Source organism: Thunnus thynnus, chromosome 18 (genome assembly GCF_963924715.1).
Source record: "Thunnus thynnus chromosome 18, fThuThy2.1, whole genome shotgun sequence".
Lineage (NCBI taxonomy): Eukaryota > Metazoa > Chordata > Actinopteri > Scombriformes > Scombridae > Thunnus > Thunnus thynnus.
This window is the reverse complement of record NC_089534.1, coordinates 7,561,097-7,587,597: the sequence shown is the minus strand read 5'-3', so window position 1 is coordinate 7,587,597 and position 26,501 is coordinate 7,561,097. Positions and strand designations below refer to the sequence as shown.

At 39.2% G+C, this 26,501-nt stretch overlaps 1 protein-coding gene across 6 annotated transcripts in view; it reads left to right on the top strand.

Annotated features, from left to right (window-relative positions):
* LOC137169799 (unconventional myosin-VI) overlaps window positions 1–26,501 on the top strand; it is a 168,539-nt gene that overhangs the window by 17,005 nt on the left and 125,033 nt on the right. For 3 of the 6 annotated variants that reach the window (XM_067573160.1, XM_067573159.1, XM_067573158.1), the window contains exons 1-9: window positions 413–434; window positions 10,612–10,746; window positions 18,721–18,790; window positions 19,133–19,206; window positions 21,144–21,273; window positions 23,247–23,352; window positions 24,235–24,290; window positions 24,381–24,478; window positions 25,022–25,186. In XM_067573160.1, the coding sequence (XP_067429261.1) occupies window positions 10,630–10,746; window positions 18,721–18,790; window positions 19,133–19,206; window positions 21,144–21,273; window positions 23,247–23,352; window positions 24,235–24,290; window positions 24,381–24,478; window positions 25,022–25,186 (816 nt within the window). In that variant the 5' untranslated portion in view covers window positions 413–434; window positions 10,612–10,629. Of the gene's footprint in view, window positions 1–363; window positions 386–412; window positions 435–10,611; window positions 10,747–18,720; window positions 18,791–19,132; window positions 19,207–21,143; window positions 21,274–23,246; window positions 23,353–24,234; window positions 24,291–24,380; window positions 24,479–25,021; window positions 25,187–26,501 lie in introns of those variants that run through there. The other 3 variants (XM_067573161.1, XM_067573162.1, XM_067573163.1) reach the window with 2 other exon arrangements.

Genomic DNA, 26,501 nt, shown 5'->3' with positions numbered 1-26,501 from the left:
ACTTTTCAACTGTTTTCTTATTCTTATCATTCATATTCTTATTAATAACAATAATGATGGATAAAAGCTAAATCGAGTGCTTTATAAATGGTGTATCTATCATTTCTGAGCACTTAAACTGTTTACATTTTCATCTTCTTCACATTGGTGCCTCCCAGCTCAACAAATTGGCTGCTTCCTTCAGGCGCTCGTCCAATGTGATATATGGACGACGGATAATCTGGCCCGGTTATTGGGGCCGTACACTGAGCCAAAATATGTCATCAGAATGGCACATTTGAACTCACTTCAAGGCAACGTCTAGAGAACAACGTGCTGCTTCATGTAACGTGAAGATGTGCTGCATCAGTCGGCTGAAGAGGAGAAAGGGTTATAATTCCTTAAGGTTAGGGCATCTTTGTTGTCATGGTTACAATAATAACCACAGGGTCAAGGTAAGGGGATGTCATGGTTATTTAAAACAGTGTTGACTGGAGGTTGGAAACAGGTGAACAGTGATCCCTACCTGGACTCTGCTGCTCTCTAATAGACTTTTTTTCACAGCAGACATTTTTCTCATGTCATTACAGGAAAAGCACAGGTGTGCTTCATATATACAACTAGTGCATGCTCGCTCACGGTCATGATTTACCGGGACACCTAATAGATCAAAGCGTTATAACATTGTTAATGTTATAAGCAACACCTGTGCTTTTCCTGCTATGACAAGTCAAAATGTCTGCTGTGAAAAATGTTTGCAACCATCTGATCTGATTACCTGCTTTGTTCCCGTCGTCACTCCTACGGCCACTAGAGTGTTTCAGTCACATGAACATAAATATATGTAGTTTTGGGGAACTGATTCTGTCGTTTTTCTTGGGAGGACAGTCTCATATTACTTCATGTTTACAGCTTTTGGATCATTTGTCAGATTTAAAAGGCAACACCTGCTTATTTTTTCGCTTTATCCGGACTAAACAAACCAAATTGTAGGTGTAAAAGGTCTAATTTTTGACTCAAAACTTCAACGTTCATGGTCTTATCCTCAGTAGTCTTTATTACAGCTCTGGTATTCAGTAATGGAAGTTCAAGCCCTGATTTTGTTTGTAATCTGGTCGTGTAAAGTGAAATTAACCAGAAGCAAAAATACCACAAAGTTCATGTCTCCACAGACCAAAACAAACAACCTGTCAGTGCGAATGCATCCCAAAATAAGCCTTTTACAGTATGACTCAGGCCAAATGTAACAAGGGAGAGACGTCGGCACGCTGCGGTTCAAACAGACTCGGCTTAGATGAATCAAACATCGTGGGAACATTTACACGAACTGATGCTCGCCATGCACTCGTTCATCAAAGCAGCCGCAGACTGGAAAATTGAGTTTCTTTAGGCAACAAAGCTTCAGATACACTGAGAGCCCTAAAAGTTAGAATTCTCCTCGTGACAGTGGAGAAGTCCTGCCACAAATCTGCTGTATGTAAAGAAAACAAGTGATAATACATCACTTCTTCTTCTGCTGTTGTTCAGATTTCACGCATCAGTGCAAATGCACCTGACATGCTATTTAACATCAGTATGTTTGGATATGTAAACTCTGAGAGACACTCAACTTGTAACCAAATACTGCACCTCATTGTTGTAGAAATCAAAGTGCTGTGAAGGACAGGTGTGTTCGGCTCTTTTGTGTACAATGAAAGAAAGAAATTAAAAAGAAAAATCCATTTTTCTTTGTAAAGGAGATCACATGACCTGAAAGCTGGAGGTGGGTGCAGTTTGTTTGCATATGAGACAAATCCTTAGAATCAAAAGTCAGTAATTCACTTATAACTGGGCGTAAAAGTTCAATCTTGAAATCTTAAAAGATGAATCCACATTTTTGTTGTTATTATCAACAAACCTCATGTGTGGATCCAAAACCAATAATGAACTGATCTACTTATAAGTATTATGTGTGTGTGTGTGTGTTTATCCAAAGCCTGATATATCTTATTCCTCTGTGCCGCAGACCTCCGCCGTCGTCCAAAAACTATTAAAAACACGCCAAATGTTCTACATCCGCGGACAGCTGCGGTCTTGCTGACGCGCACGCGGTTCCGTACGCGCGTTTTTTTTGGAGATCTGCGGACACAGACGCGTTCCACATGTGCCTGCTGGTAAACAGGGCAGAAGCATGATGAACTTTAGTACGATCCACTCTGAGTAATACAAACCGCTGTACAGTGGTTTTTCTGATCAGCCTTTAAATGCAATAATCTGTTACTCCAACCGGACTGGCTGGATTGTATTTCATTGTCTCACCGGCACTTTCAACAACACGCCCACAGCTGTACGTACATACAGTAGATAAGACAGGGATTCCTGTTTGCTGCAGTTCAAAGTGCAGTCACCTCTCCATGGCCGCATGGTGCCATCTCTAATGTTAATGCACATTTGATGATGGTTTTCATAACCGTCTCTGTAATCATCCGTAATCCTCGTCGTCCCCTATCATATTCTGGAGCCCCGGAATATAAATATAGACCTGGAAATATGCAGAATATGTCCCCATCTTCAGATGAGAAACAGCAGGGACCACAAACAAAATATAAAACATAAATAAATAAAAGTCTTTATCAGCAGATGGATGTTTCTCAGTGGATGACTTCAGTGTTAATGTATTTTCACAGTTTCATTGTGTGAGATTTATGTTGTTTAAAGTGAGGAATGGTGACCTGAAGGTGTTTTTGGAAGGTTTTAAATGCACTTGACTGTTTTATTAAGGCCTTTTTTCTTCCTCCACTTACTGTGTTCATTCACTGTCTTAAAAGCAATTTAGTGAAAACCCCGTTAGCATAATGCTTGTGTGTGTCTGCCGGACCGCTAACGCTCTCCGAGTCTGATTATTGCGTCGGGAATCGTCTGCAGATATTCACTTCTCAGCTGCGTCTCTCATTTCTCACCTCACCGAGGATGTTAATGGAAAACAACGTTCCAGAGGACTTGATTTATTTTAGCTCTGAAGCCTTACTTGCAGGATTTTCATATTTAGGGCAGTGGCTGAAAATAGATGAGTTTTGCACCCTTTTAGTTTAAAAAAAAAAAAGCATTAATGTGATGATGATGATGATGAGTGCTGCCATTAGCTGACTGTTGTTGCTACTTTGTGGTTTGTGAATTAGCTGCTTTAGACCGGAGGGATCAGCCGACTCCACAGCTGGAGGTTTGTTGGTGAAACCAGAAATGATTGGTTGAGACTTTGGGATCTAAATTTAGCTGCAGTGAGTCACGTGTTTACTTTAGTGAGAAGCAGGTTTTTAAAGCTTAAAGGCAGAAATTTAAAGGTATTATTGAGAGCAATCAGTGAACATTATAGCAATTAAAACAAATACATTAATTAAAAAAAATGCACAGTATGGAGAAGATTTTGTATCATCAATAATCTTTCAAATTCCACCAAGATACAGTCGTGTAAATTAGAGCTGAAACAATGAATCAGTTGATCAATAACTTGATAACTGAATAATCGTTTCAGTCATTTCTGCAGTAAAAATAGCAAAATTTCACAGTCAGATGTTACTATTTGATGCTTTTGTCATATATGAAAATAATAAAGTACTTTGAAGTTTTTCAACACTTATACATATATTGAACTGAGGTTTTAGGAAATTGTAACAGCATTTTTCACTTTTTTCTGATAATAAGATTCATTAATTAATAACAAAAATAATTGTCAGTTGCAGCGCTAATGTTTTAATAGTGTCTGTGTTTTAATTGTGCCTTGTCGAGGGACTGCAGATGAAAATTAGCTGTAAGCTAAATCTGTTAACATTTTTGTTAGATACTGTATATTCTCCCTTACACATAAAAAAACTAAATAAACAACTAAATAATGTAAATCAGGGTTGAAATATTATTCACAACCATTTTGTTTAATCGTTTAAGTCATTTATGAAACAGAAATAAACATTATCTGCTTCCAGCTTCTCGAAAATGAGGATTTGCTACTTTTCTCAAAATTTAAACTACTTTTCATTTGGTTTTGGTCTGTTGGTTGAACATAAAAAAGGGATTTGAAGTCATCATGTTGGGCTCTGGGAAGTTGTGACGACTGTTTTCACCAATGTCAGATATTTTATTGTTTAAACAATGAATTGAGACTCTCAAGAAAAAGAAGGACACAACAGGTGGTGATGTCAGCTTCTTGGAGCTTGTGAGGGATACGGCTGGTTTTATTTTATCTTTTTGTTATTATCAACAAATCTCCTAAAGTCTCTAAAACCAACAACTGGAAATAGTTTATAATAATAAAAATATTAAATAAGCCTCATGCTTTTTCTAGCAGCGAAATCATTAAGTGCAATAAACCACATCATAACCCCGATAATAATTTCACCTTCCATCAAAGCAAAGAGTTTTTATTGGTGTTGCTCAACCCAGTTCAACAGCTCAGGAGGTGCTTACATCACATCCTGTGTGCTGGTAGAAGATGTTGAGTGTATCAGTGATGTGTGTGGGCTGAACCGAGAGGTTACAGCAGGTCTCGTCTTGCCTTCTTGCTTTTCACAAACCAGTCTGCAGCCGTTCTGTATCAAATACACTTAACGTGATTACCAGTGTTGTGGCGAAATGCTGAAATTCTTCTATATATATTTGAGACTGATGTTGAAATCCATTCAGCACTTTCAGTCAGATTGTCCTGCAGCAGCAGCACTGCAGACATTTTTAGTCATGAATGTTTCCAGTGGGAGTTTTTAATGTTCTCATTAACCTGCTGCACTACACCGAGCCAGATTGTGTAAGTGACATTATTAAACTTCCCCCTCCACCCAAAAACATGTCTCCTCCCTCACTGTAAAAGTCTATTCTCAGTGTTTGTTCACCGAAGTTTCGACATCACACTTGTGCAAGTTGCATACTGGACCACGATTAGCTCCAAATGAGTTGTGACGTCATAAATCCTGCTCGTAGGTACACGTGTTAAAAGTTTCCTCCTTCAGCAGATGAATGTGAAAATAGAGAGAACAACATCCAGCTGAAGGACTTTTACTGTAGGAAAAACCATATTGGACACAAGTTATGATTCAGTTGATTCAGTTGTTTCTTTATGGTTGTACATACTCAAACGTCATGGTCACCAGTTTAAAAGACGCCACTGATTCAGCATTGCAATAAAAGAATGATCAAAACTGATGTCGCAGAGATATCACATTATTTAATAAAGGCATTCTTCTTCCTTGTCAAAACCTGGAGCCTACATTACCCAAAATGCAACTCGACCACCCAAACTTGGAAAATCTTTAGAGTTCCCCTTTAAACATGTTTTATTTCCGATTTCCGAACACTTTACACACATACGTTTCACACACACACATCACTGATAAAGCAGTATTGACTTGCTTCCCGCCACTGAGTGAAAAGATTGATTTCTCCTTAAATGGCCCTTTTTTTTTATATCACAGAGTAATACGGTCTGGTGATTTGTAACACTGGGTAACATTTTTACAGCCCTGACAATATGTTACCAGCAACCTTTGATCTACATTTAGTCATCCTGCCTTCAGGCCTCAGACGTCCCCGAATCAGGTTGCAGCTACGCAGTGTTCAGGCGCTCGTAGTGCTCAGGAGGTGAACATGTAATTCTCATTTACATGCACACAATGTCTCACAAAAATCTTTCCATTAACCATAAAATAGTTGCCATGTGTAGATGTTGTCACTGGGTTTTGCAGAATTTGTGACAGGGAAGTGGTTACCAAACTTCTAAACACCTTTTTTTTTTTAGTCACTAAAAAGTGGAATTTCTTTTTATTGAAATCTACACAAACCTTTTAGATACAGGGTAATGATAAGAGCAGGAACATTTAACAGAACTTCTGATGTTTGTTTTTGCTGTGCTTGAACCTGTGACCTGTTAGCTACAGGGCAGATTCTCTGACCTCAACACAAAAACATCCACACAGTGTCATCAGACATGTAGTTTCTTTTATAGTATCGTCACAAATACAAATGAAATATGCATCACACTTCTTGGAAGCATCTATATTTCTGCCTATTTATCTCGTTACATATATTTTGTTGTCAAAGGCCTGCATACTAAACAACATAACATTATTAATTTGTTTGTTTCTTCAATACAGCCTCTTATGAGAAACATTATTCCTACTCCAGACTGACAGAACGGCCTACATGAGTCTCCTATTTTACCTGGGAGACTTGTGTTTTAAAGTGATGTGAAAACATCAGATTTCCACACAGAGAAATCAAAAAAGTGTCCCTCCTGGTCACAAGTTCAGATATAAAAATCAAAGTGTAACACGGAGCATCTCTCCTGCTGGCTGCTGAAGAGTCGATCCCACTGGACAGTAGAGGAGGAGACGCTGGTACACGTCTGTTTAAACGACCGACTTCACTGCATTTAAGAGCGGAGCTGACAACTCAGCAGGAAACACAGTCGCTCTGTGTCACGCTGTCCTCCGTTTCCATCACAGTTATGTATTCAGCTCATTTAGACACAAAAATCTGTAAAGGTTTGCAGCCTGTCATGTTGTGAGTTACAACATGTATAATGACGTGGCTAAAAAAAAAAAGGCAGCGAGCCAACTCGGGGGGGCTTGTCAACTGATGCATCGACTCAGCAACTTTTAGGGGCTCTTTTGAATACAATACAAGCATATTGAATGCATATTTGCAGCTTGTTTAGAGGGTTAACACTGAGAATTGTACCAGCGGTGACATTTTATAGTTGGGTAATAAACTTTTCACTACTCTCTGGTGGGCAAAACTTATCTTTGGCATCAGCTGACATGCTGGTCTGCAATGAACTAATATCTGCTGGTATATCAGTAGATTATCCTTCTCTCTCTCTCTTGTCCTCTCTCACAATGCAAACATGAAAAACTAGTTTTGCTGTGTATGGACAAAGTTGCAAACAAATGAAATGCACCATTGAAAAATACTTGCCAATAAATTCAGGCATTTATATACATGAACAACAAAAAATAGATCCAGTGAGTGAAGATAGCAGAGCCATTACACTGTCCATTAGACATTTACGATCCTCCGGTTACATAACTGGCTCCGCAGTGATCAAGCTGCTCTACTCACCTCAGCACATAAAGGACACAACTGTACTCAGACGATTATGGTTTAATTTCCCTAACTGAATTTGATAGCCTCTTAGTGCGGCTCTCAGTGTTGGACAGTGCCGCACTGTCGAGGTCATTATTGAAAAATCTTGTGCTGTTATTGAGTTTGCAGTTTGGCTGATGTAAAGGGGAGAGCCGCTGCATGTTGTAAGCAGCTTCATGTCGGCCACAGATGTGTGGATGGAAACTGTAAGAGACATCTTGTTTTAAAGCTGAATCACAGAATGTGACTTTAATATTGACTCAGGGTTTAAGAAGCTGAACCACAAAACGTCCCCAGTTCAAGTCCAGCTGGGGACTTTTGTTGCATGTTATTCCACTTATCTCTCCCTTCGTTTCCTTTCATCTCCCTACTGTCAGAATCTCTAATAAATGCATAAAAATGCCCCAAAAAATGTTAAAAAATAGTGAAACAAGTGACTTTATTAATATGTAAGCAAAATGTCTAGTTTAGTTTGACCAGGCCTTCATCTTTTAAAGATGTGTTTCTGTGCCTGGTTGTGCTGTTAATGTCAACACAACAACAATGCAAACTACAGACAGAGATGAAAAATCAACAGCCATAACCAAACTAAACTTTGATTATATTGCACCAGCATAATGCTCAGACATGTCTTTTTTGGCTGGACCATAACAGTGGAGCCAGGCCTACACACAGGAATGTCTGTGACTGATTGAGTCGCTGAGTGATGAAGTTGTACCATTGGTCGGTCGGCCAAGCGTTGGAGTCTCTCCATTGGCTGTTGCTCTGTCCAAATGAACTGGCGTAAACAGTTTTCTATTACGTCCTCAGGGGGCGTTTACAGCGGTTCCACTGAGTGCAGCTCATTCCTGAATTTATTGACGGTTTAGAGCGCCCTGCAGCCGAGCCAGGAGGTGCCCTACCTCGGTCTGCACCTGGAATCCCACGCTGTGATTGCACGACTTTCGGAGGAGCGTGTGGAGGCGTTGCTGCGGCTGCTGACCCGGCGCGTGAGGTTTGTGGCCTCGGTGCCAGTGGAGGAGCGTCATGTCGCTCCTCGGGGTGATGTCGGGCAGCTCACCCGGTGTTGCGCCTGGGGCTGCTGCACATGAGAAACCTCCAACGTTGGTTTGCGCAGCTCCAGCTGCATCCGCTTCAGCACTCAATGCGCCGGGAGGCATGAGGCAGAACGCACAGTTAAAGCAGCCCAAATAACAATCACTGCATTTATAACTTTTTTTTTTTTTTACTCAAATGTAGCTTAATCATGTCATGTGATTTGCTACTTCAGTACACTTTAACAACAAGTATTACTGGGACCACTACAGAAAATTGCAGATGAACATTTAATATCCAGGAATTCACATTTTCAACACTACCACTGACTATCCCTGAAACAAATTGGCCACAATTTCACACATAGACCATACATGGTTCAACTATATACTAGGTTTTGACGTAGTCTTGTTCGTGACTTGGGCAGTCTATAAAACCTGTAAAAGAACATGAGATACAGCATCATCTGGAGCTTCACACAGTTCATCCTGAATACTAAATGATCTATAAGGTGGACTCGGCACTGTGTGTATGTAAATACTGTCTGGTCCAGGGGGTTGGTAACTTGTTTTTCCTGTTTTCTCACACATGCTGGTAGTTTGTGGTCTGCTTATGTTCATGGAAAGAGTTGAGGTGGGAAGTAATGAAGTACAGCTTTAGGACTGTGGTTACCTTAACATTTCTTTACCTGAATATGTTTAGAGTCTGGTCTGTAGCAGGGCTGCCACTAACAATCCATTAATCTGCAGGTTATTTTCTTGGTTGTTTTGTCTGTAATGTCTGAAAATAGCTAAAAATGCTGTAATAGTTTCTTAGACCTCATGGTGATGTAAAGATATTTAAGTTCACTATCATGTATGACATGGAAAAGCTTATAAATCTTCACATTTGAGAAGCTACAACCAGCAGTTTTTTGTGTTTTTGCTTAAAAAATGACTGAAATGATTATTCAATTATCAAAATAGTTGCTAATTAACTTTCTGTCAATTGACTAATCGATTCATCAAGTAATTGTTGCAGTTCTAGTCTGTAGTATAATTGCCCAAGTAGATGAATCAATCACGCTAGTGGTGTGAGTTTAGGGATGTTGATCGGTCCACCACTTTGTTCCAGACTGAAATATCAAGCCAAGAAACTTTGTACAAACATTTGTGTTCCCCAGATGATTAATCATAAAGACTGGTGATTCCCTGGCTTTTCCTCTATCGCCACCTACAGGTCAAATTTGTCTTTTATCAATTGGAAAATCTCAACATCTATCTGATGGATTGGTGCAGTTTTTTGAACAGATGTTTATTGTTTCTGAAGATTGAATCCTGTTGACTTTGGTGATCCTCTGATTTTTCCTTTAGTGCCACCATGAGGTTCACATTTGTGGTTTTCAGTGAAATAGTTTAACAACTATTGGATAAATTACCATGAACTCTGCTACACACATTCCTGTCCTCCTCAGGATGAACTGTAATAACTTTGGTGGTCACTTAAGTTTTCCTTTGTCTGACCCAAACCCGAAGATATTGAATATACAAAGATATAAAAAGGGAGAAGCAGCAAATCCTCACATTGAAGATGGAAGCAGAAAATGATTAATGAGAGTTGAGGATTTTTGTTGATGTACCAATTGATGAATCAACATATCATTTCAGCACTAGTAAAATTTGCAGCCAAGTTAATAAATTCTTGAGTATTTCAACATGCTTTGACTTTTGCTTTATCATCAGTTGCATATCCCTGCAGTGTTTTTCATCAGTTAATTAAATATAGTTTTTTTTCTCTGGGTTGAGATGAAATTTAAAGCAGTAAATGACCTGAACTAGAATATTTCCCTTTTATTTCCCTGCCCTGTACATCAGCAGAGGCTCAGAGGATCAGAGGTCAGACTGAGGGGGAAAGGTCCTCAGTCTGTAACGACATTATCACAGTAACACGATCAGCTGCTGCTTTGACTCAGTAACACTGTAATTGGTTTGTTGGCTTCCACAAAGCCCCTCGAGAGCTCAGAGAACATGTGATTAGATAGTTTGTGTGTAAGCCACAGATTAAGGATGGCTTCTTCTTTTTTTTGAATTAATCTCCAAACTTTAGAGACCACATCACAACTTTATTTTACTTATTGCTCTTCAACATCCTTGCTACTCCAGAATCACTGACTCTACCTTTAATTGTAACCAAGATTCAAGAGATTAAAGCAAGTTAAAACACTTTGGACTGGAGTTTTTTGGGTTTTTTTTTAACTGTCTTTCCTGTTTGACATTAAAAAAACTTTGGGATTTGATTAGTGCCACATTTGGAGAGAAAAAATAAGAATCTGCTTTGAGTTACTAAGAAGACAAATATGTTTAGTTGGTATTTCAATCAAACACCCACCTTCTATTTCAAATTTTTTAAAAAAAGAACACAGAAATTGTAGTTTTTAAGTGACTGAAGTGGTTGTACTGTATACAGTGAAGAAAACACACCTCTGACTGTTGGTTGTGTCATGTTTTCCAGAGCCTTCAGAGCGGTGCGATGGAGGATGGGAAGCCGGTGTGGGCGCCCCACCCAACGGACGGGTTCCAGCTGGGAACCATAGTAGACATCGGAGCTGACAGCCTCACCATCGAACCTCTCAAACAGAAAGGAAAGGTGAGCGAGCAAAACGCTTACAGATGCAACTACTGCTGCTGCGGTTTTAACTGAAGGATTTCTGATTCGTCTAATTGCTTTTTGGATGAATTAAGTTTGGCTTTATTGTGGTGTGTCAGAACTTTTTAAGGATGGTTTTACAAGTTTTTCAAGTGTGTCTTCAAACAACAGTCAGGTGTCCATATGAACAGTGAAAGAGGTTTTTCCTCGCTGTAATCATTCCTCCTGTTCATACCGGCTATTAAAAGATCCCCTTCAAATGTGCTTTCAATGTAAGTGATGGGGGATAAACAGTCATTTTGCGCAAAAATGCATTTAAAAGTTGATGTGAAGCTTATATGAGGCTTCAGCAGTCTGAGTTAGTCACATCAAATGGATATCTGACACATTTACAGTCTTTTTAGCATCAAATTCCCTCTTTGTGTTTCCTCAGACAGTGTTTCCCTGTTGAGCTGCGGTGGAAGTATAGTAACAAAAAGAGGGACGTTGGCACTAAAAAGACTGTACGTTGAAAGATATCTACTTGATTTGACTCATTTGGACGACTGAAGCTTCGTATTAGCTTCAGATAAAGTTATAAAATACATTTTTGCACAGAGGGAGGACTGTGGATTTTATCCTCCAATCACTTACATTGTAAGTACATTACTTCTAATGGCCAGCATGAACAGGAGGAATGATTACAGCAAGAAAAACATGTTTCAGTGTTTATTTTGGCACCTGACTGTTGTTTTAAGACAAACTTGGAAAAACTGTGAAGCCGTCCTTTAAGTTAAAGAACCTCCACAGAAAATTTTTGCTAATAAATTGTTGTCATTACTCTTCCTGAAATCTCTCAGAGCTTTAGTTTCCTGCCAGGCCTTTTACCCGATCTACCTAAAGTATGTTAATGATTTAACATGTCACTTAATCTCTGGTGGAGGAGGCCACAGTTCCTGAAGCAATAAAACATCATTTACTTACTGACTCACCTTTACTGCCTGCAGGTCTAATGTGGCTCAAGTACAAAATTAATCAGCGGCGTTTGAAGTCAAGTCGCTCTTCACAGCAAGACAAACAGGCTTTCCTTGATATCTCCTCCCCATTCACTGTTAATTCACTTTTCCGCTGGATGAGATGCCGTATCGCTCTCACCAAAGCTTTTAATGTCACTGAGAGCCCGTCGCCGCGGTAACTCCTAAAGCTTTGTGTCTGACTGGGTAATCTTTACCCGGAAGGCCTCTATGACTGAGTGTTCCCTTTCAAAGAGCCTCCTCGCTAATTCTATTTACTGTCGGCCTATAAAACACATGTCTGTCACTGTTTAATGGGAACACGGTTCTCAGGACAGACAGTGAATGTGCACTCTCTGTGGTGTCCATCACATGCGGAACATTTTCCTATTTATCCTAAATTTTTTTACCTGTGGTGGTTGTTGCACAAGTCAGTCTTCATGCATTTGTCCTGAACGTATCATGCACTATTTCTTCATCTGTCCTGCCACCCCTGTCTCATAAAAGTTACATTCATATGTGACTAAATTACACTAGCAAATAGTTTTATTAGAAATGTAATGCTGCTGAATTACATTTTCTCTCAGCATAATGAGGAAATTTTGTTAATTAATGTATTTGGCAAGTTGCAAAAATGTTGACACTGAACGTCTGAGTGAAATGTTCACAAACAGCTTACCTTGTTGTTTTTCCCACCAAAATATCTGATCTTGCAGTACAGTATCCGCTAGAAGAAACAACAGTGCTATTAAACTTTTTTATGGTTGTATTTGGACTCTGGCAGCACTCGGTTAAGGTTAGAGAAAGATCGTGGTTTTGGTTTAATACAGAAAAAAGTCCAAAAACACCCCCCATCCACCCTAACCCTAACCCTAACCCTGGCCCTAACCCTAACCCTGTCCCTAACCTTAACCCTAACCCTGGCCCTAACCCTGGCCCTAAACTTAACCCTAACCCTGGCCCTAACCCTAACCCTGGCCCTAACCTTAACCCTGGCCCTAACCCTGGCCCTAACCCTAACCCTGGCCCTAACCCTGGCCCTAACCTTAACCCTAACCCTGGTCCTAACCCTGGCCCTAACCCTAACCCTGGCCCTAACCTTAACCCTAACCCTGGCCCTAACCCTGGCCCTAACCTTAACCCTAACCCTGGCCCTAACCCTGGCCCTAACCCTAACCCTGGCCCTAACCTTAACCCTAACCCTAACCCTAACCCTAACCCAAACCCTAACCCTAACCCTGGCCCTAACCCTAACCCTGGCCCTAACCTTAACCCTGGCCCTAACCCTAACCCTGGCCCTAACCTTAACCCTGGCCCTAACCCTGGCCCTAACCCTAACTCTGGCCCTAACCCTGGCCCTAACCCTAACCCTGGCCCTAACCTTAACCCTAACCCTGGCCCTAACCCTGGCCCTAACCCTAACCCTGGCCCTAACCTTAACCCTAACCCTGGCCCTAACCCTAACCCTAACCCTAACCCTAACCCTGGCCCTAACCTTAACCCTAACCCTGGCCCTAACCCTAACCCTAACCCTGGCCCTAACCCTAACCTCCTTGGACTTCATGTTTGTTAACGCAACATAATTGGGAAAACAATTTAGTTGAATATGAATGTAATTTCGAGGAGGCAGGTTTGCAGCTTGAAGAGCAGCAGTTATTCTGCAATGATGTAGTCACATTTACAGTTTTTATAACCTCCTGTGCTGCACATGTTCACCTCAGTATCCAGAAATATTTACTCGACCTGTTTTCTAGTTACCATGGCTCTGATCTTTGCACTTCATGTGAAGGGTACTATATATAAATTTAACTGGGCGTCTTGGATTTTAAAGGTATTTTGCACAGAGATCCGGTGTTTTGAGCATCAAATATTCATCCCCTGTAGGTTTGAAAGGTGGCTCTGAAAAATGTATCTTGCTCCTTCACAGAGGACAGCAGGTGTTGTCTGCTTGGATCCACAAAAATGGATTTTACAGATGTTAGAAGTCCCGAAATTGAAGATTAGAAATTGTGCATACAAATTATTATATTCTGTGAACAACATAATATCTTGTGCAGATGTGCAGTGCACATCTTTGCAGTAAAAACTGACATACAGTTTGCATCTAATGAGGGACACATTCGTGCTCTTACACACTGCAGGCCTGCTCATCTCCAAAAAGGTGCTAATACAAAGCATTTTTAATAACTTATGTGTCTTAACTGATGTATTTTATATATTCATTTTATGTATTTCATATTCTGGTTAAAGTTTTGACTAAGTTGAGATGTTTTATCAGGTGCAGGTCTGTTATTTATATTAGCATTCTCTCCATTCATGTGTCTACTTGTTCTTCATCCTGACAATGACTCAGCCAAAATGCTGCAGGCATATAAACAGACCACTCTCTCAGGTGAAGATAAATTTGTCATAGCAACGCTGAAGTTCCAGTCTAAGCGTTCAAAATCAAAATCAAGTCACATGTTGGTTTTTATCCCTTAAGATCTGACTTTCTACTTCGGTTACATGTCGCTTACATCAGTACTGATGAAACAAGATTGCATGGAGCCTTTTTGCTTACATGATCTCATTCTTTTGCCCTGAGTTTTGTCTCCAAGGAACTGGCAGAACCAAACCAACCACCAAACTTTAAATTTCTATAGAGCTGTGACGATTAGGTGATTAATCAATAAGTTCATTGACAGACAGTTAGTTGCCAACTATCTTTGGGTTGTGGACTGTTGGTCGGGACAAAACAAGACATTTGAGGATGTCACCTTCAGGCTACTTGCAGCCCTTGATCTTATATTGCCCTCAACAATTTATTCCTACAAAATAAAATGCTTTACAGTAGTTTATAGAAATTTAAAGCTGCAACTGACAATCATTTCATTATCAATTAATCTGTATTTTCTTGATTAGTTTACTGTCATAGAGGACAAACAAACCCAGAAAATATTCACATTTGAGAAGCTGGAATTGGAGAACTTGGCAGTTTTCTTCCTCTGCAATTATCAAAATAGTTGGCGATTAATTTAATAGTTGGCAAATATTATATTAATCAATAAATCATTGCAAGTCTAATAAGATCCAAGATGAAGTGCTGCCTGAGAGGTTCAGTTCAGGGTAAAAACAGTTAAAAAAAAAACATCAGATCTGTGTGACATTTAAAGGAAATAAAACCGACTGATGGATCTGTGGAGTGAACATTGCTTCAGAAACAGGGTCATGTGTAGCCCTCAGATCTGTTGTCACAGTGAGTTTTTCCGGGCCGCAGCAGAGGCCTGTAACTGTCAGAGTCAGAACAATGTCCGGTCTGTCCTGCTGCAGCCAGTTTGTGCCAGTGTCTGACGATGTGTTCACTCGCTGGCAGGCCTCCTGAGATGGACGTCAGGGGAAAGACAGAGAGCATGATACCCTGTCATACTATCAGCCACAATGGTTTGACTCTTTGTCCTGTAGTTTCAATAAATCTCAGCTGGCGTCCACAGTTTGATCTGCCTCGATGATGGTGACGGAGAGAGAGAGGTTGATGTAGGGAAAGAGAAGCAATTATGCAACAAGTATTTAAAGTAATCTGTAATATAGTCACTAGTATACCCTTCTAGGAGAAATTATAATGCCAACAGCTATTTGAAGCAAAAGAGACTGAATGAATGTGCAACTAACAATTATTTTCATTATTGATTAATCTGCCGATTATTTTTAATTGTTTAGTCTATGAAATCAAAAAATATTGACAAATGCCCTTAATATAATCACCCAGAGTCCAAGATGATGTCTTCAAATGTCTTGTTTTGTCCGGTTAACACTCCAAAACATCAAAGATAATCAGTTTACTACGATGTAAAACAGAGAAAAGCATCATATTGTCACATTTGAGAAGCTGGAACCAGCAAGTATTTGGCATTTTTGCTTAAAAAAATGACTAAATGATTATTGGATTATTAAAATAGATGACGATTAATATTCTGTTGATCAACTAAATAATTAATCGACTGATCGTTGCGGCTCTACTGGAGTTAAATACCATGTCTGTACAGTCGGTACATTTGCTGTTTGGGGCGAATCAACACAGACTGCACAAACACTCTAGTGGTCAAATGTGTTTTGCTTTCTGTCTGAACAAAACTTTAACTTGGAACAACTGAGGACATATGAGCTGTAGGAGGGGATCAAACCAGGGACCTTCTGGTTACACTATGATCTCTGCACTCAGTCACCACTTTGTTGGTGTTGACAGGCCGAACAGTGTTTAGCTTCTATTTTTTCTCTCAGATTATTGGCCTTGCATCACCTCCCCCCCTACACCTCCACCTCCTCTTTCTTCCCGTTTTCTCCTCTCTATTCTCCTCATGTTGCGCAGCTCTGTGGAATCCAGCCAGTTTGGGCTGAGAATGTGGAACATGCCACCACTGGAAAGAATGAATCGACTGTACGTCACCTTGGCACGGCAGCCTCGGTGTTCTGAAGGCCTGCACTGCCTCTGTAATTGGACAGATTAGATGACTTGGCCCTGCAGGGAGAGCCTGTTTGAGCTGGCAGTGATTGGCCTGCCGATCACAGAAATACAACACCGACATCCCCCTATACCCCCCCCCCCTCAAAACAATGAGGTCACATGTGTCCTCCTAAACCCTCCTGTATTAGTTCAACATGGTTGGTTTTAGCTTTAAAGAATGTAAAAATGTGCAGTGAGCTAAAGCCTCAGAGCGTTTAGAGGGAAAGTAAACTTCAGATGGAACAGCGAAGCAGAGAACAACATTTGTACCTCAAGGGGTCAATTAGCTTTAATTGTCACATGTAAACTAATCATGTAATTTCTGAGCACTTATCCTGGAAATGATAAAATATAAACAAAGCACAAAAAGTAAGGAAATTTGTGTTTGGTAGATTATTTCTTTGTTGTAACAATGCTTCTTGGCAATAAATCTTATACCGTTGGAAAGCCTGTTTATTTCCCTTTTAAATGGTGCCACATTTGTAAGGAACCTGCATTTGTGGGATGAGCAGCAGAGCTGAGTATGTGGGTTGCTCCCATGAAAAATATGGTTGAAGAATGGGATGCCATCCCACAGCAGGTTGTGACCAGGCTGGTGACTCAGCATGAGGAGGAGGTGCCAGCCTGTTGTGGCTGTGTATGGTTCTTCCACATGCTACGGAGGCTCCTGTTTGTTAAATGAATAAATTGTTAAATTGCCAATATGTCTTGTTTCTTCAATTATCCAATCCACCAAACACCAAACAAGAGTCACTGGCAGAATAAGCTGTTTGGCATTGGCAGAGAAGATTTGGCAAATTTTTCATGGGCGCAACCCACATATTCAGCTGCTCATCCCACAAATGCATGTTCCTTACAAATATGGCACCATTTAAAAATAAACAGGCTTTCCAACGGTATAAGATTTATTGCCAAGAAGCATTGTTACAACAAAGAAATAATCTACCAAACACAAATTTCCTTACTTTTTGTGCTATGTTTAGAATGATCAGCTATGACATTTATTTATGACTTCTGCCTTAATGAACGAACTGATGAAATGAGAGTGAATGTGAATGACTAATCTATAGGTGGGTTTTCAATTTGCACATGAATAAACGTGAGTGGAAACACTGGGAATTTGAAAAAAAAAAAAAAAATTGAAATATTGGATGAAGTGGGATGAAGTTGATGTATCGATAAAAGCAAAATGCGATTAAGTACAATCCGCCCCACTGCTGGAGAGACGAAATATGACGTTTTTCACTGTCAGCTCTCTTCTTCCGTCTCTGGGCAGCATTCAGTATGTGTCTGTATAACTTGACACAGGCCTGTTATCAAAACACTTCCAAAAGCAAGAAGCTGTGATGTCAGCTGTTCTGTCCATCATGATCTCCATCACGTTTTCCATCGCTTCAGCTCTGTCACTCTATTAATTACGTCATCGCATTGTGCCATCTTCTTCTTTTTGTAGTTTGCTGCACTTGAGAGAATCAATGCCACCAACTGTTTACTTCAACTCATTAATATTCGCAAAACAGAAGTGGATGAAAACACACATTAACTGGCAGTTTCTTTTATCGATTTTCTGACATTTCTGGTTAAAATTTGGATGGAAACCTGATTTATAATCTGTGGATGGATAGTGGCTGTAATTGGAGATGCTGGCAGTTGTTTTGTGAGTTTTATTCGGGATTGACGTGTGAGTTTATGGGACTGTTAATAATGCAGAGTGGTTGCACTCTGCTGTGACTGTCCTCAGTGTCTCAGTCAGCACGCTCTCTCTGTCCAGCCTCCCCTTCACTCTGATCCTGTTTCCTTCTGCCTCCAAATAATTCATCAGGCCTTCATGCACTGAGCTGCAGGTCGGAGACCGGAGCAGCTGGAGAGACGGTTACAAAACAAGATCAAACTTTAAATAATCCCAGAATAGTAAGAAATAGATTTCTAAAAATGCAAAAAAATATGAAAAGATAAACCTTTCTGTTGTTTTTCTGCAAAATTCATATTCAGGATTGACGAAATAACTGATGGAACAAAAGTTTTGAAACAAGTATGTAGCTTAAGAAAAACTAATGCAGTGTGGAATAAAAAAGGTGTTTTCCATCATTATTATATGTGATATGATTTAATAAGTAGCGCTTTTTCCTCTTTATCTTTCTTAGATTCACAAAACCTCATTTCCTGAATTGAGAAGCTGTTCCGATGTTCTTGTTTCTAGTTGTTAGTGTGATTTGTATTTAATCTGATGTTTATATACTTTTATAAAAGTTACATATGTCTATAAATTAACATGGAGGCTTATTTCACCCTGAGAAGGTTTGTAAACTAAGTAGGAAATTAAATATTTGAATAAAATGATTAGTGGGTGTTATTGTCCACTAGATCGATGGACTTAATTCCTCAGATGACAAATAACTTGATCCAGTATGTTGGTGCCTGAGGATATTGTGCTAACATACAATTTTTGATTTAATGATTCATAAACTTTACTCAATTTCTTCTCTGTTTTTTTCTCTGCAGACATTTTTGGCTCCCATCAACCAGGTCTTCCCTGCAGAGGACGATGTCAACAAACATGTGGAGGATAACTGTAAGATTTATCACTTGATCTCTTTCTATCAGGCTCCCGTGTGTGACTGTTACAACTCGTTAGATGTCTAGTCGCTGAATGTGATTTTATTTTGATAGTTGTAGTCAACAAAAAATTAAGAGTTTTAGGTAAAGTCTAGTTTTTTTCTCAAATGTTAGTCTGCTCTGAGGAAGATTTCCATATCTTGTTAGAAATTGTTGCTGCAGTAGAAAAGTGTCCCACTAATTGAGACCTTTTTTGACTCGTTACTTGTAGTATTTCTATGATGAACTATTATTATCAGACAGGTTGTGTTTTGCCTTTAGTGCTTCAGTAACTTCTCGTCCTTTTTGTGTTTCTCAGGTTCTTTGATGTACTTGAATGAAGCCACTCTGCTCAACAACGTTCGAGTGAGATACAGCAAAGACAAAATTTATGTAAGTGCTGACATGAGGACTGATAGCTGATTAAAACTGTTGAAACTTTTCATTAATTATCTGTGATTCCTCCACAATATCTCCACTGCCTCGAATTGAAGTTTACAAAATTTAAAACTTGAAATGATGCATCTTGTGCCTCTTGTAATCATCATCTCTACATTGACGAGGGTCAATAGAGTCACAGAAATAAGCCACTGTTTCTATCAAAAATAAATAATACAAAATAAATAAAAGATTGAGGTCCATAAAAGAAAACAATTTCAGACATTTCCAGAGTCCTCTAAGACCTTTGACCCCGCTAGTATAAAAATAACTAAAGGAGCATATCAACATTTTAGCTTCTACAGTATTCACATGAGCATGAAGTCACAAAAGATATCTTATCTTACCTATTCTTAATATGGCTCTTACACACATATTGCTATATTGATACTGTACATATTGTTTTAATATCATTATGACTCAGATACCCTTGGAAAGTTGCTTTTAACATGACAATATTATTGTTAAGGGATTGATGTTTTGTTTTTCCCCGCTCTTTGGTGTGTGTATATTTGTTCTTTTGGGAGGGATAAAAACATGAGGAAGATAAGAAAAAAAAAACTCCACAGCAAAACTCAGGCTATGTAATATTCCACAATAGAAATATTGGACACAATGAACAGAGAGGCGGAGGAGCAGGAGGGCTAATCGGGGCGGAGCAGCTTCTTTTTTGTTCCAGGGGCCTTTTAAGATAGAAGTATAAGAGCACACACACACACACACACCTAAACACACATGTAAACACAGCAGTGACCTCAGATCTGAACCTTCATAAACTTCATCTTCCTCTGAAGTGACGCAGCTGAAGTTGGCTGTGAATCAGACGCAGTGCACACTGACACCTAGTGGCCAAAGAAGGAAGTGACTGGATTAAAGTCTAACAGCTCCTCCATTGTTTTCATGTCAAAGAGACATATATTTATTGATAGTTTATTTAGTTCAGCCTCAGTTGAATTTATAGATTTCTTCCAGTATTGACGCCCTGCAGTGGCTTTTCATTGGTCCAGTTAAAGTGATGCATTTAATGGTGAATATCTGAAGGCAAACTCCTGGTAAATACAATGGGGTCATGTGATATTTCTATAGCTGCAACAATTAGTCAATCGAATGATCTAAATCTTGATATTTTGATAATCAAGCAATCATTAATCTTTTCAAGTAAAAACACCAAATGTTTGACAGCTCCAGGTTCTCAAATGTGAGAATTTGTTGAAAATTGGATATTTTGTCAGACAAAACAAGATATCTGATGATGTCGCCTTGTGTTCTGGGACAATATGATGGACATTTTCTACATTTTTCTGATATTTTATGAACAAAGCTAATGAAAATAAACATTAATTGCAGCCCTGGATACTTTCCCAACCACAGGATTTGATGAGGATCACCTGAACGCTCCATGAATTAATCTTCTTGCACACAATAGATCCTGATATTCTCAGAGCTGCCACAGATACTCGGGTTATGTCCTCCAAATTTTGGGCAAAACAAAGCTGCATTTCTCTGAACTTGTCAGGTCTCATTTGCATGTTGTGACACATTTGGTCTAGAAGTGCAGACTCTGTAGGATTCGACGTTTAAATTGTGTTGCAGCTGTTGCTTCAGATGGTTTATAGACTGTCTGAATCCGAGACTAAACTTTGAGTTTTATGGGGTAAGACTCACTTTTTCTAAACTACAAAAATGAAATCAGTCGTTGTCACTACATATCAGCACGTAGGAAAACATATCAGAAATGTAGGAAATCACTAAGGGAAGTGTGTGCAAGTTAAAGAGAAAGTTTGTGTACATACTGTAAGAGGCTGCACTTTTCCTGTGTCGTTGCTTTTGTCATACAAAAATGTTTCTAAATGAGTTTTGTTCCTCTTCTTCTTCTTCTTCTCCTCTGCCAGACGTTTGTAGCCAACATCCTGATCGCTGTGAACCCGTACTATGACATCCCAAAGCTTTACTCGCCGGAGACCATCAAGCAGTATCATGGCAGGTCGCTGGGCACGCTGCCGCCGCACGTCTACGCCATCGGTGAGCAACGACACACACACTTCCTGCTTTTCAATTCAAAAACAAAAACTTGTGTTGAGATTAAAGGCATGCCTGGTGTTTTTGGTTCTGTGGGTTCAATATATGACCTTCGTGATTCATCTGCTGTATGTTTTAGGCTGCTGACTGTGCCATAAATGGTCGTTGTGTTTATTATGATCAATGTTAACAGTTGAGGTAACAGCACAGCCAGACAAACTGGGTGCAGTTTTTATTTCAATGTTTGACATGTTGCTTCTGTTCCTGCTAAATTCTCTTTGTTGTGAATAGATTGGTCTCTGTTAAAGAGTAACTCCACCTTGAATCACAGATATGAGGAGTTACTGTTGAGTATATATTGATTAATCATCACCAAACACCACAGATTGATATTTTGTTTCACTCGACCCTTTTGTGCAAACCTAGCTGCATCTATATGTAAGAATGGGGTGCGATTCCAGTATTGAATCCACTCATCAAGTCCAGATCTTCTCTAATCCACTTGCTGAATCTTATCAGGTTTACCTTTCAACATTTGCAGTAACTGAAGGCTAAATAACTACAACTTAAATATGTCTAATCACCTCTTGTTGGCTGACAACTAGAAACATGACAGATTTTAGTGGCAGCCTAATTAATCTACACAACCTGTAGATACAATTATCAGCAGCAGCCTGCTGCACTTCAGGAGCTACTGATACCGAATACTGGAGCTCCTGATTCACAACTATAAAGATGATCAGATTAAAATGTTGATATGAATGAAAGTTTAATTGGGAGATTCTTAAAGTGACTTGAAGAGTTTCCTCTCAGTGTAGCGACGGGGTTCGATCGCATTTAATTGAATCCAAATCCTTTTGAATCCCTCACTGATTTTCTGATGAGGTTTACCTTTAAACAATATGCAATATCCTGCTTCAATGTGCAGAACTGGTGCAATTTATTTTCCTTATCGATTTCATTGGTCTTAATGTGTTTTTGTTTGTTTTTTTGTATGAATGATGTAAGTATGTTTGGGAGATGAATGTTTTTTAATGCAGCAAATCTGAGCTCAAGAAAAATTTCCCTAAGAGGACAACAAAGTATATCTTATCTTATCTGAACTATTCCACCAGCGTAGCTGTGCATAATAAAGTGAGTGAATTTGCATGTAAAAAGGCTCAAATAAAAATAACTCAAACATGTCCAACCAGCTACTTTAAACTCAAATAAGAGCTTGAGCTTGACATATCTTTGGTATTTTGAAGACCAGAAACCACATCTCTAATGGAACCTGCTATCAATCTGGAACCCATCCCTACCTGTATGAACAAAAACATGAGATGTGCTTGTAAACGTCCTCATTGACCCTTAAAACATGAGGTTGTCTACAGATTGATGCAGATTGCACCATTTAAGGTTCAGTGTGTAGAATTTAGTGGCATCTAGTGGAACAGACTTTAATATTCATAAGCATGTTTTAATTAGTGTATAATCACCTGAAAATAAGGATCGAGCCCGCTGTGTTTCACTGCATGTCAGTTGTTTTTGGTAATTTGATTGATTGCAAATTTATTTGGGAATTTGCACCATTAAAATATCATCATGTCAAATCTACTGAACTCCCATAATCACCAACCTGCCTTGTTTTTATATTTAAGTGCATATTACCAAACAAATTTGCAATTAATGGAAAGATGTCCAAAGATGTCTGAATTACAATAATTTTACCGTATTAATAGCAAATTTGGTGCCTCCTCTGCTTCTTAAATCATGTTGTAGTTTCTGATCTGTCCACCAGGTGGCAGTCAGCGCTCAGATTTCCCACAGTCCTCTGAACATCACAGTCTCTATCTTCACTTTTGATATTGCAGTGGGGAAAAAAAAAAGCAGTTTTGGGAGTTTCATATGTGGTGAATATTGGGGTCAGGTTCGTGTCCTTGAGGCAAGAGGAAAGTTTAATCTCACAGCCGCTTCTGTCTTTGTCGCTCGGCCAGCTGATAAGGCGTACAGGGACATGAAGGTCCTGAAGATGAGCCAGTCCATCATCGTCTCAGGGGAGTCTGGTGCCGGGAAGACCGAAAACACCAAGTTTGTACTCAGGTGAGGCTCAAACACACAGACAGACAGCCGTCACTCACAGGAACATGTCTGAGGATTACATGTTAGTCGTTCTCTCTTGACAGCTTCTGTTAAAAATGATGGATGTTTTTTTCAAATGAGTCACTTTCTAAAAACATATTTTGAACATTTTTAGATGATTTGAATCAGGTAAATCCTTGTAGCTGTAACAAGACTTCAACTGTTTCTTTTAGTCAGTTATATTCCATTTATTTACACAAAATACCATTTTTAAAGCATGTTTTATGGAGTATTTCTAAATGATCTAGTCCTCATTGTGGAATCAATATTGAATTAATTGAAACATACATTGCGTTATTAAATGTCAACCTGTAAAAACTAATAGAAAACTATTACTAATGTAATAGAAGGAGCGATTTTTAATGTCCCCGTATCTCTGTGAGAGTCACAGATTGTTAGACCTAACTGATGAATAAAAATCAGCCTCCAGATTGACATATTTTCCGAGGCGGATTCAAGACTTCCTTTAACCTCCTTTCCGACAGCGGAATAGAGAACGTTGTGTTCAAACTCCCTGAAGGTCGCTCTCTTTCTTCATTCTTAACACAACTTCCTCCGTCTCTCTCTTTGCGTGAACGACCGAGCGCGGCACCGTGAACGCCTTCCAGGAGAGACTGTATGAAAATGTGCAACGTTTTTTTAAGATTCACGGCATCTCGCTCTTCTCTGTGATTGCAGAGCTTTAACTGCAAACAACAACAACAACCTCAGGAGAGACTTTAAACTCCAAAGTGTTTACAAGGCTTCTGTATTAAATTACACAGAGGTGTTGCTGTTGTTATGTCCACCTCCAGGACTTTGACACTTAACTCTAAATGTATTTATTTTTATTTTTATGAATAGATACTTGACAACCTCGTACGGGACAGGTCAAGACATAGACGAGAGAATAGTGGAAGGTAAGATTCACTTTTCTGCATCATTAAAGCCTTTTAGTGTTGTGTTTCTATTTGAGTTTCTGACTGTTTTTTCCTTCTCGAATCCTGCAGCGAACCCTTTGTTGGAAGCTTTCGGAAATGCGAAAACGGTCCGGAACAACAACAGCAGTCGCTTCGGAAAGTTTGTGGAGATCCACTTCAACGAGAAGGTACTTTATATTAATACTAATAACCGTTTGAAACTTCGGAGTTTGTCTCATGAGCTTTTTTTCAGATCACAGTCTTACAGTGTTTTACAAACAATGAAAAGCAATGAATTAAATATGACGCCTAATAGCTATGGTTATTTAGCATAAGCTGTTTATATTCATCTTCATATTTACTTTATGAATATCCCTGAATACATGAATAAACAAAGTATTCCCTGTCTTGTCTCAGAGGCTTACACAACAAAAAAACAAGCAGTAATGAGTCTTCAGCATCCAAGTTATTATCTTCTATTTTGTCTCAGTATGTTTCTGCAGACCTGAATATATACTATAAATCAGTATATTTCCTTTTATTATTCATACACACACATTAAATGTGTAATTTGCATGTATTATATTTCTATTTCCTCCACTTTTAACCATTTTAAAATCTAAAATTTCTGCTATCTTATTTGTATTTCCATCTCATCCGTAGTGGTGTCGTTAGTTGTGACAGTGACAACAAATATTAATGTGTTTCCTGTCGTGTGTTTGTGTGGTCAGAACGCCGTGGTGGGCGGCTTCGTGTCGCACTACCTGCTGGAGAAGTCGAGGATTTGCACTCAGAGCTCCGAGGAGAGAAACTACCACATCTTCTACCGACTGTGTGCCGGAGCCTCCGAGGACATCAGGCAGAAGTTCCACCTCAGCTCCCCGGACACGTTCAGGGTATGAACAGAGTCGGAGCTCTATCTCTCTCGAAAAATGGCTTATTTCACCTTGTTTTCCATTTTTACTACAGTTATTTACACCCGTTTTTCGCATTCATGCGCTGTGAAAAAGTTATTTATGTGCACGAATTAACAAAAAAATGTACCAAAATCGTAGAGTCGGGAGCAGAAGGAGAAGTTCTTATCCGGCAGTTTTTCCGCTGAACTTCCTCCTCACACAGCTGCACGTTTTCCGCTCTTCTTAAGATTGAAGATTCAAAACTTTATTGCCATTTCAACATAGCTGGTTTGGTGAGGTCACACAAAACAAGAGCAACAAAAATCTCACGTCACAAAATAAAAAACTAATATTCCCATAGAGACGCCATCACAAACCAGTTAACCAGTCATTATCGATTAATCTGCAGATTATTTTCTCAATTAACTGATGAATAGTTTTATCTATAAAATATTAGTAAATGGTACAAAAATTATGTTATGGAGTCAAAGATGATGTCTCCAAATGTTGTGTTTTGTCTGACCAACAGTCCAAAACCCAACGATACTCAGTTTACTATCTTGTATGACAAAGAAAAACATGAAATCTTAACGTTTGAGAAGCTGAAACCAGCATGTTTCTGATATTTTTGCTTTAAAAAATGCGTCAAACGATTAATTGATCATGAAAATAGTTGCTGATTAATTTTCTTTTGATTGATTAATGGATCGGTCAACTAATCATTGCAGCTGTCACATATATACCCTTAAAAACAGCACATTAATTAATCAGTGCTGTTACAGAAACTGGCTGTTCTGGTTCTGATACTTGTCAGTCTATTAGAGATGGTTAGTTAGTTGAGACGAGTCAGGAAGGATCTTGTGGTCTAATGGTGTAGATTTGGTGTAGACGGTGGCTCCTGGCCTCTGATTGTGATGCGTTTTGTCCAGACGTTTCCTGTCGTGTGCTGAAATGTTTCCAGACCACAAACTTTTCGGAGCGCTGACCTCCGACTGTAAAGAAGAAGAGACTGTTGCACCCAAGAATTAGTTCTCGCAGCTTCTTTGAACAGAAAATCAGCCCACTCTGCTCAACTTTTATAACAACTACATCATTTATACATTTATTAGAAAGTGGCTTTACTGAGTAATAAGGGATCTGCCCTGGTTTTACTTCTTCAACATTTTTAGTAGATATACAGTATTAAATATTTGCCAGTAGGCATGAAGAAAATTTGTCGGAGTAGAAACATTATTAACTCTCTCGGCTAAAAAAACGGCTGTAGGTTGTAATTTAGTTTCAGAGTTACTGAATGATTCCTCTGAGCGTTATTTCA